This window comes from Ricinus communis, chromosome 1 (genome assembly GCF_019578655.1).
Source record: "Ricinus communis isolate WT05 ecotype wild-type chromosome 1, ASM1957865v1, whole genome shotgun sequence".
Classification (NCBI taxonomy): Eukaryota; Viridiplantae; Streptophyta; class Magnoliopsida; order Malpighiales; family Euphorbiaceae; genus Ricinus; species Ricinus communis.
The window spans coordinates 26,991,580-27,003,108 of NC_063256.1; the positions used below are offsets into that span (position 1 = coordinate 26,991,580).

The 11,529-nt window shown below is 31.4% G+C and overlaps 1 protein-coding gene and 1 non-coding gene across 2 annotated transcripts; both read right to left on the reverse strand.

Moving 5' to 3' along the window:
- Positions 1–1,536: 1,536 nt before the first annotated feature.
- On the reverse strand, positions 1,537–2,654 carry LOC107260954 (auxin-responsive protein SAUR32). The gene has a single exon (XM_015717139.3). It carries the CDS (start codon positions 2,203–2,205, stop codon positions 1,831–1,833), a length of 375 nt encoding a protein of 124 aa, XP_015572625.1. The 5' UTR covers positions 2,206–2,654; the 3' UTR covers positions 1,537–1,830.
- Positions 2,655–8,650: 5,996 nt separating this feature from the next.
- LOC112534188 lies at positions 8,651–8,758 on the reverse strand. The gene has a single exon (XR_003078493.2). It is a non-coding gene; the product is annotated as a small nucleolar RNA R71 (small nucleolar RNA).
- Between the last annotated feature and the right edge of the window lie 2,771 nt (positions 8,759–11,529).

Genomic DNA, 11,529 nt, shown 5'->3' on the forward strand with positions numbered 1-11,529 from the left:
TTATTAAATACACCATCACTTGTAAACTCCATTAAAATTTTTGAAAAATTTAATTGAATAGATGCTCCGGAGGAAAATAAACAAAATTTTGTTGAAAGGAGTTCATGCTTATCCGCATGTAGGTTTGATTCATTCAAAATAGATCTAAAATAGCAAAAATAAAATAATAAAAAGTAAATTGGAGGTGCCAATAAGAGCACCCTTAAACTCGGTCCGAAATATAAATTAATCTATTAACAAGTGAAGTCAGCTCAAACATTAATTGATTATTGGAACCAATAATAATAATAATAATAATATGATCACAAGTATAGGAATTAAGCACAGAATCTAATGGCTGTAGGCAAACCCTTTTCCCCCTTCCAAGTTCTAGCCGTGTCCTATACGTTCACATTACATCTTTTTCTCACTTGGGTTATTTATTGTATTCACGTCAACAAGAAAATGGGAAAAGATGCATATATATATATATATATATATATATATATATATATATATATATATATATATAAGTAAATATTAGAAGTACTAATTTTATTTAAATTTTTAATGGATAAAAACTGTAAAATAATATAAGAGTATTCAAAGCACATTATACATATAAATTTAAATATCATTACATTATTATATAAAAACAAGTTATTATAAAAATCTAAGTTAATTACTTACTATACAATCGAATTTAGTGATTACCAAGATAAAAAAGAAAAATCATACTCTCAAATAATTTTATGCTCACTGCATTCTTTTAAAAAATTTAATTTTTATTTTAATTTTTTCTTTCGTGTTACATATATATAAAAAAAATGTACTTTTGTATTTAACGTTTTAGATCAAGACAACCCTAAGTGTGCAACTGGTGCTATTATTCGTGATGCTAATGGTAGGAATGTGGTAGCAGCTGCTCATTTTTCATCTAGGAGCTCCTATGCCTTCCTGAGTGAACTTTTTGTAATTTGGAATGGTCTTATTTTTTCCATATTTTTTAGTTACAAATAAGAGTAAGGATTTGAAAATGAAATCTTGTTCAAGTTCATATATCCACATATCACCAGGCTAAGCCTATAACTGATGAAATGGCCTTATTCTGGCAAAGGAGAATGGTAATTCATGGATCGGTGGTTGAGTATGACAATATTGAGGCTATTCAATAAGTGCTCAACCAAAATTCTATTGCTCTTTTAGCTATGAAAGTAAATGTGGTTGATTTTGGTGCTTCTAATTCAATAGCACATGCTCAAGCTAAGTTGAGTTTCTCTTTTGAAAGTTTCTTCAGGACGAATGTTGGTTATGACTTCATAGCCTTATTATTTTCTGACTCGCTGTAATGTCTTTCTATAATGGTGTATTTAATGGACAGTACTTTATGTTGATTGCACTCTTTTTATTTATATAAAACATCTCAATCTTTTTGTAATTTTTTTAACAAGAAAATGTTGAGGCAATAATTTGTATCTCTTTTTTTATATATATAAAGCTCTTAACTTTTTCTTAAAAATAACTTTTAAAATATTAAATTACTATCAACTATAAGCATTAGAATAATAAACTCAGAATATAATATATAAACATTTGACATTTTTGTTCTAAATATTCTCTCTTCTAGTAAATCCAGAGAAAGATATATAAAAGACTACAAGACATGGCTTTCTTTTGTAACAAAAAGAAGAAAGAATCAAACTTTTTCTTTCCTCAATATCTTAGCATTTTCGTCATTATCATTATAATGATCTGGCAATTACTCGTACACAGTGGGTGAAAAATAATTAAAAATTATTGATACAAAAAATTAAAAGAAAAGAATAAACTTTGCACAATTCCAAGATAACATCAAACCCTAAAGCACAAAACATGAGGGGGGTGCTGGTGGTGGTGATCTGGATGGGAATTCTCCTTGTCGATCATGCCTTGAACATTTCGAAACTCCTCAACATGGCATGGGATGGTGATGGGGCCTTTCTGATCAAATCCATACTCTTCCTCAGCTTCTTTCAGTAACTCCACGAACAGTGGATGATTCATGTAAATTACAGGAATCACAAACCTTTGCTGTTCTTCACCTTGTCCTACCAGGATAGCTAAGCACCCTTTTGGTATATCTTTCAACTCTTTCTTGCCTTGATGGTGAGGGTGGTGGTGGTGGTGAAACTGAAGGTGTGGCAGGTGGATATGGAAATTCAAGTGGTTTTTGTCTCCACTACCCATATCTCAACAAAACCCAGAAAGCACAATCAAGAAACAAGAAAAAGAAAAGAAGAAAGCCTTGCTTTTGTGGAAAGAAAGCTACGGTTTTGAGTAAAGGTTACAAGAAAACAAGAGAGAATGGCCAGGGATCAGAACCAGAAATGGCAAGCTTGAAGAGGGCAAGACAAGAATCTGTAAGAGATGTAGGTATGTTGGTCATATTAAATGAAGATCAAAGATAAAAGAAAAACATATGAACAAGGAAGAAAGAAGGAGAGGTATTTTTAGAACTGGAAATTGATGTATATATAGGGATCAAGAGAGGGGAAAGGCAGAGATGGTCCTAGCTAAGTATGGAGAAAGGGTTCAGGGGTTTGCTTAGTTGATACACAAAGAGGGGTTTATTCTAGTGCCAGGGAACAGCTGAAATAGTCATATCTTGGGTGGGTTTTCATTTATTTTGCACTCTAAGATAAGGGTATCTGCTACCATTTTGATTTTACAGCTGGAATTAGGACGCGCTATGTACAGGTTATTGTGTTACTAATTCCAGGAAGTGTATAAAGCTTATATCTTTCTTTTTTTTTAAATTCTTTCTGGTTGAATTTGACTTTTCGTTATATATAAGGTCGGTCAAAGAAGAATTCCCACTTTCTTTTTTTTTTTTTTTCTTTTGAAAACATCATTAAGTAACCTTTATTAATTAAGGGAGCCTATTTTCACATTACGAAGTGTTAAAAATTATAATTTTTTGCTTTTATATAAAAAAAGGTATTTACATAAGAAAAAATTATGGCTCTAACAATTTATGCTTTATAAATAGCATTTACTGTTTCAATAAACGAGTTTAGAATGCTGGATTTGCACCAGACATGGTCGAGTTTATAGAACGGACTTAAGTTTGTGCAAAAAATTATCATGCTCTTTAAAGTTTAGGGTGACGCCGACCTAAAATAAAAATTGTGTTCAACTTCAAAAAGATTTTGAGCGGTCTTGGACAAACCGGGCAGGTACCTACTTATTACTAAACAAATTTATTTGTTTAAGAATGGAATTAGATGCATTAATATTTTGATAATTAATATTTTATTTTGTAAGAAATTTATTATTTGCATTTGTTGAGTAATTTCGAGTTGCTATCAGAATTTTTATTGTCAAGATATTTAAAAAGAGATCCAGCTTGATAGGTTTGGAGTAAAGTCCGGTAAGAATAAAGTGCGACTCTCATTAATATTTTTTTAAAAAAGACATTGAATATAGATTCAAGTGATAAGAAAAGAGGCCCAAATCAACAATTAGTGCATAGCCCACCTAAAACACTCCTCTCATCATATGAAATCAACGGCTTTCATCCACTCATCATTATTATAAATACCTCCACATTTGTTTAAGCAAAATAACTTTTAGAAACTTTTTCTCTTATTTTACACTTCTTAGAGATGTGAGAGCTCTCTCTCCATCTTTCTCTCTCTAAATTATATTGTATTATGATTGCATCTAGAGATGGCAAACGGGCGGGTCAAGTCGGGTTCGGATAAAATCATTTCGAATTTCAAATTATTTCGAATTTGACCATTTCAGGTTCGAATTTTCTCGAGTTTATGTAATTTCAGGTTCGAATAATGTTAGGTTCTGCTAATTTTGGGCTTGAGTTGGGTTGGATTTCAGTTGGTCTGAATTCGGGTATTTCTAGCCTTACTTCTTTCTTAGATTCAGATCATTACGATTTCGGTTCAAGTTGAATTCAAATAAGATCTAGTTCAGGTTGCCTCGAATTTTAGGCCGGTTTCTGATTAACTTATCGGGTTCGGGTTAAATTATATAATTAATAAATCTTATTTTATTTTTTAATCTCATAAATTTTATCTAGTAAAATTTTTATACATATTTAATTTCTTTTAAGATTTTCTTGGTGAAGATCTAAAGTTTAAATTTTTATATTATGGTGGATCTGGCCTTCCGTGCGCCTTGTGCATGCAGTTGGCCTAAAAATTGAGTCCCCAGCGATTGTCTCCATGACAATCGGTGGTTATAAGACTCTCTTACATTGTCGTGCGCGCTCGTCTTCCAGGAGGGAACACTCGAGACCCGGATGCTACCATAAAGGGTATGCTCCAATTGCAACCCCAGGTCAAGCGGGATTACCCGCTCAGTTTAAGCATATCAATAAATGGAGGAAAAGAAACTTACCAGGATTCCCCTAGTAACGACGAGCGAACCGGGAATAGCCCAGCTTGAGAATCGGGCGCCCTCGGCGTTCGAATTATAGTCTGGAGAAGCGTCCTCAGCGGCGGACCGGGCCCAAGTCCCCTATAAGGGGGTGCCAGAGAGGCTGAGAGCCCCGTCATGCCCGGACCCTGTCGCACCATGAGGCGCTATCTACGAGTCTGATTGTTTAGGAATGCAAGTGGGCGATAAATTATGTCCAAGGCTAAATATGGGCGAGAGACCGATAGCGAACAAGTACCGCAAGAGAAAGATGAAAAATACTTTGAAAAGAGAGTCAAAGAGTGCTTGAAAGTGTCGGTAGGGAACCAGATGGGGGCCGGCGATGCGCCCTAGTCGGATGTGGAACAGCCAAAAGCCGGTCGCCGATCGGCTCAGGGTGCGGACCGACGCAGATTGCAGCGGCGGCCCAAGCCTAGGCTTTTGATACGCCTGCAGAGATACTGTCGCAATGATTGTAGACTGCAGCTCGATCATCTTTTATCTTATATCTGTATTGCCGCCTATTTATTGAACTATCATTTTTATTTACTTTTGATTTTTTTAAAAAAATTAAAGAAAAAAACAAGTTTTATTAATTTTAAGAATGATTAACTTAATTATTTAGCTTACTTATGAAAGTGTTGTAAATCAAAAAAAATAAATTTAAAATGATGTTAACGTCAAAATTTTATTGAGTTAGATTTTCATTATTAATTAAGTTTCTTGACTTTTATAAAAATATCATTTATAATTATTATTTTAATTTTTTTATTCAAAGTATAATTTTATTTTCAGTCTTAAATATTTTTTTCATAAATATAATATAAAATAATTTCATCTTTTCTTTTTTAAGAAAATATTTAGATAAAAATTAAACTAAATTACAAGATTCTTAACTTCAAGTATTTTACTTGATTACTTTTTAATATTTTTATTTTTTGATATTATACATAAAATTTTCATCTAGTTATTTTATTTAATAATTAAAAATTTATAAAAATAATTTTAAAAGATTAAAAATTTAAAGAAGATATTATAAAAGACATTTTTTAAAATTCTAATTGAAGATAAAAATTAGTATCAATTTTAGTTATATATGATAACTAATGACACCAAAGTGCTATTTTCATTTTAATAAAATGTTATATTTAGGGTCATTTTGAATTTTAAATCAGATTGTGTCGGTTATAAATTCGAATATTATTGGGTCTCAGATTGTATCGGTCCTGGATTCGATCATTTTAGGTTCGGGTTATTTTCTTTGATTGTTTCAGCCTTGGGTTGTTTCAGTCTCGGGTCACTCGGATTTCAAATCACTTGGGTCTCGGATTGCTTCATATCTAAGTCATTTCAGATTTAGACGGTTTCAGTTTCGAGTCATTTCGAGTTCGAATCTTTAATTTTGTATTCAAATTCAAATTCAGACGGATCGAATTTTGGACGAGTCGGATCGAGCTTCTAAATTCAAATAAGATTCTGCCATCTCTAGTTGCACCCTCTATTGCAATTATTTTAAACTACCGTTTAGCTCTACATCCTTTACTGCTCTCACATATTAGTTAGGTTACCCCTCTAAGAGCTGTCACTGTGTACAAATGTGTTCTTATACACTGTTTACTTATTCTTTCACATGTTAATCTCTCTATTCCAATTTTTTCTACCTAGTGAAAGCATAATTTAAGACACTAACCCTTGCTCCAAACAAACTAAATCATATAACAATCTCCATCACCTGCAGTAGGAAAAAGGTGACGAATTAATATTTTCTTTGTTTGGAACAGAGAGAAAGAGTGAAAATTCGAATAGAAAAATTTTCGTTCAACCCACTATTTTTTCCCATCTTTCTTTGTTCCCTGTGATAATTTCCTAAACAAGTAATGTCTAAATTTTGGATATTAATCAGTATTATTGATCTATAATCTATAATAATATAAGAATGAAGTGAACAGGACAATTTATGATAAGCCTTTCTAATTTCCTAGTAATTGCTCATAAAATAAGGTATTGCAGTCAATATTAATTAATTTTAAAAAATAAATTCAGATAAGGAAAAATTGTATTAGAATAAAAGATAAAATTAAAATGTATTAGTTAAAATTAAAATAATAATATTAAATCAATTTCTATTTGCTAACGAAAATAAAATCCATAATATGCAAAGCACCAACAGAATTAGGATAATTAGTTAATTTTGATTCCTTTCATGAAAAAGAAGAAAGAAAACAAGAAAGCAATATAGGAGTCTCTTTTGGCCTTTGAATCCACCCAAAACATGTGGCTAGTGATAGGTTCTATTTAAGGTATTTTAGTAATTTATTAGTATATTTTATATATATAATATGTAAAAATATGTATTTATTACTCTATTTTAGTTTTATTATCTAATTTCACGTATTAATAGTCACAAAGGGAGAATATAGACTAAATATTTATAAATGGGTTTAAATTGGATTGTCGCTGATACTTAAAATAAAGATACATGAACTACTAATTTCACAAGCCTGGCTGAAAAATATAGGGCCCATAATAGGAAGTTAATTAGTTACTACATAATTACAGATAACTACTTTTAAGTTGTTATTTTATTTAGGATAGTTAAAAAGATAACTATAAAGATGTTGTGCTTAGAGAATGACTCCGCAAAAGGAATCTCTATAAGTAGTAGAGATCAGTTAAGCAAATAAAGAGAGTTCGGTCTCTACCTGCCCATTGTTACTTTCTCTACAACTCTCTACAGTTCATCTTCCAAAGCCACTTAGCTTTAGTTTTTGAAGAATTTTGAAAAATCTAAGAAGCTTTTCAAGAAGTAGAGAGTGAGGATCAATCGTCTCCATACCTTGAAGAATTTCTAGATTTTAAGGAAGCTTTCACTTTTTTATTTTATTTTTATGTCTTTCTATTTAATTACAATGACCATTAGATTCAATATGTCAGGCTAATATCCATAAGTGTTTAGTTTAGCTTTTCACTTATGTATGAACCATATTTATTTATATATTTAATGAATGATTTTTTTACCTTTATAATTTTATTAGTTTCATTTATTATTGTTAGTTGACCATCATATCAATTTAATAATAATATTTTTTTATGAAAATCTTTAGGTTAAATATATTAGAAAAACCATCTTTACTGTAATTTATGTTGATATAAGGAACTTAGGTTGCATCATTAGTTTGAGTGACTTAGAGAAAAGACATATCATCATCTCATTCGTTAGATCTAGGTTTAAGGGAAAATAAGGGGATTATTAAGTATTGGTTAGACTAAATACTATTTTATCATATAGTTTTCATTAATTATTTCATTTGCATATTTTCTTTCTAGTTTATTTAATATTTTTTTATAAACATTAATCTATTCTCAAAATATTGGCTTAGAGTGTTTAGATTTATTTTTAATATGTGATGGTTAGTCTTTATAATACATGCTCTACAGTTCCTTGTGAGATCGACCTCATGGTGAACTTGCCCGTAATATAATTCGGTTCATATACTTGCGAGTACTAAGTTTGAGACATCAAGTTTTTAGTACCATTGCCGGGGACTGCGTCAATATTATATTGATTAATTGTCAAGTTTTGTTTCTTGTGTTCTTGTGTATTGTTTGTTTATGTATTTTTGTTTTGTTCTTAAATTTTATTTTTATGCTTTTAGATCTGAAATTTTTCTTTAGATTTTATATGCCTAGTCGAAAAACAAGATCAGGTGATTCATCAACTCAAAATCCCTACAACTTGAAATGAGCTGTTAAAAAGGCAGAAGAAAATTAAGGAACAAAGAGTGAGTTTGTACCTCGAAGACTAGGAGAAGAAGAAGAATTTGAAGAAAAGCTAGAGGAAGGATTTGAAGAAGAGGTTGAAATAAAGGCTAAGGAAAATAGACAAGTGGCAGCTGAAAGGCAAATGGCTGTGAAGGATTATGCTCGGCTTATAATTGGTAACACTACTTCATGCATAGTCCTAGGTGATGCATCTAGAAATTATGAACTTAAGAACATCCACTTTAATATGCTTTCTTCATTCTATGGTATGCTTAGTGAAGATGCATTAACATTTATTAGGAGATTCTATGCTATAGTTCATACATTTTCATTATCTAGACTAAATGAGGACCAATTAAGGATGAGATATTTTCCTTACTCAATAAAATAAAAAGCAAAGGCTTGATTGATGACCTTGCCTCCTAATTCTTTGAGAATTTGGGATGAAATATATCAAAAATTTATGAGTAAATTTTACTCACATCCAAAGACCAAAGAGTTAAGTGTTGAAATTTTTAAATTTTATCAAAAGGATACTGAATACTTTTATGAAGCATGGGATTACTTCAAGTCACTTTTATTGCAATACCCACACCATGGATACCCACTTTTCATAACAAACCAATCATTCTATGATGGTTTAATATGATAATATCAATGTATGGTTGATAATGCAGTTGGGGGTGCTATGTTAGAAAAAACTACTGATGAGGTTTATGATATCTTTGAGATGTTAGGAGCCAATTCACAATAAAAGAGTGTGAGAACAAAAACAGTATGAGTGAATGAAGTTGTGTCTAATAATGAGATGGCTATGCAAATAGCTGAATTAACTAAACAAGTTAAAATACTTGCTTCAAATAAGAATGTACCAAGCAATGAGGTTTGTGGTATATATGGTGTTAATGGTCACGGTGCTAATGTTTGCTCATCTTATAAGAGTTATGCAGGAATTAATTATGAACATGTTAACTTGATGGAATCTTATCAGCCTAGGCAACCTAGGAATAACCCATATTCCAAAACTTATAATCCAGGTTGGAGGAACCATCCAAATTTTTTCTGAAGAAATAATGACCAAAATCCACCATAGTTATTTAGGAACCGAAATCAGCCCCAATATCAAAACCATGAGCTTCAATACCCAAGGAATCAAAACCCTCCATTTCAAAATCAAGGATAAGCTCTTCAAAGAAAACCAAGCTTAGAGGAAACATTCTTAAATTTTTATGACAGCTACCAATGATATTATGGAGAGGAATAAAAAGAAAACTGATTCCATTGAAGCTTCAATGCAGCGATTGGGCAAATTGCTAAAGTTGTACAAGAAAACAAGAAAAGAAAATTGCCAAGTCAACCTGAGCAAGCCAAAGCTATCACTATTCTAAAGGATGGTGAGTTATTTAACAATAATATTGAAACCTTAATAGAGAAAAATTCTTGCTATGCAGGTACATCAAAAGAAGATGGATTAGTTGATGTATAAATAACCGAAGGAGGTATACAAAAAGAAGGAAGAGTAGAGCCCAATCTTGGGCAAAAGAAGAAAGATAAGGAGGCATTTTTAGGACCTGAGTTCCATAAGGCAACTGAATTTTACAAGCCTCTTATTCCATTCCCTAACAAATTGAAAAAAAGCAAACAGGATAAGTAATTCTTTGAAATCCTTAATATGCTTTCTAAAGTTAATATTAATTTATCTTTGTTGGATGTTATTAGAAGTATGCTAGCTTATGCCATGTTTTTCAAGGAGCTTAACTCCAACAAAAAGAGATATGAGAATAATGAGAAAGTTATGGTCTTTGAAACAGCAAGTGTTGTATTTTCAACAATAATTACCCTCTAAGATGAAAGATCCTAGGAGCTTCACTATTGATATTACAATAGGAAATAAGAAAGTCGCAAAAGCCATGTTGGATTTGGGAGTAAGCATCAATTTGATGCCTTATTAAATATATACACAACTTGATTTGGGAGAATTGAAACCAACTACCATGTTTCTACAACTAGCTGATAGATCAATTAAGTATCCAAGAGGCACAGTGGAGGATTTGCTGATTCAAGTAGGTAAACTGATGATCCATGCTGACTTTATGGTTCTTGACATGGAAAATATACCAGCGAGGGATAAGTAGTAAACAATACTCCTTGATAGACCTTTTATGGCAACTACCAAAACAGTTATTGATGAGCCTAATGAGAAGCTAACTATGACAGTCTTGAGAGGAGACTGTAGAATTTAAAGTATTTGATTTCCTAACTCTATCTCCTAGCACATCAATTGATGAATGTTCATATGTTGATTATTTGGATTATTTTGTATATGAAACATATTTACAAGATAGGGACTATAAATTAGAGGTTATATTAACATTAGAAAAAATAGAAGAAATCCTAGATGAGGAAGTCTTAGACTTTCATGATAAGTTAGATGAAGCTATTTCAATGTCACTTAATGAAAGCACCGTAGAACCTTTAGATTCTCCCATTGAAAATGAAATAGAGATTATTAATGAACCGTCTAAACTTGAACTTAAGGAGTTGCTTAAAATACTTAAATGTGTTTTTTTAGGAGAAGAGAATACATACCCAGTAATTGTAGCTTTTGATCTTTCCCTTTTAGAAGAAGAGACAACTATTGGAGAGTTAAGGAGACTTAAGAAGGCCATTAGATGAGAAATTTCTAACATTAAGGGTATTAGTCCAACTATGTGTATGCATAAAATAATCTTATAAGATAATGCCAAGGCTATTAGAGATACCCAAAGAAGGTTTAATCCTAATATGAAAGAGGTCGTGAAAAAGGAAGTTCAAAAACTATTAGATGAGGGTATTATATATTCAATAGCTGATAGTAATTGGGTAAGCCCTAGACACATAATGCCTAAGAAGTCAGGTATTACAATCTTTAAAAATGAAAAAGGGGAGTTAGCTCCTACAAGAATGACTACATGGTGGAGAATTTGTATTGATTATAGGAAACTAAATGCTGCAATAAAAAAAGATCATTTCCCCCTTCCTTTTATTAATCAAATTTTAGAGCGTTTAGTAGGATATAGATTTTACTGTTTTCTTGATGGATTTTCAAGCTATTATCAGGTACCTATTACACCTAAAGATCAAGAGAATATAACATTCACATCTCCTTTTAGAACTTTTGTGTTTAAAAGGATGCCATTTGGACTTTGTAACGAACCTATAGAGTTTCAGAGATATATACTTTCTATTTCCTCTGTTATATTAGAAGACTGCATCGAGGTATTTATGGATGATTTTTCAGTTTTTGGCTCCTCATTTTATGCATGTCTAAGTAATTTAACTCGTGTGCTTGAAAGATGTATTAAGTGTAATTTGACTTTAAGTTGGAAAAAGAGT

Coding starts and splice junctions, on each gene's coding strand:
- LOC107260954 (XM_015717139.3), bottom strand. CDS start 2,205: ATGGGTAGTGGAGACAAAAACCACTTGAATTTCCATATCCACCTGCCA.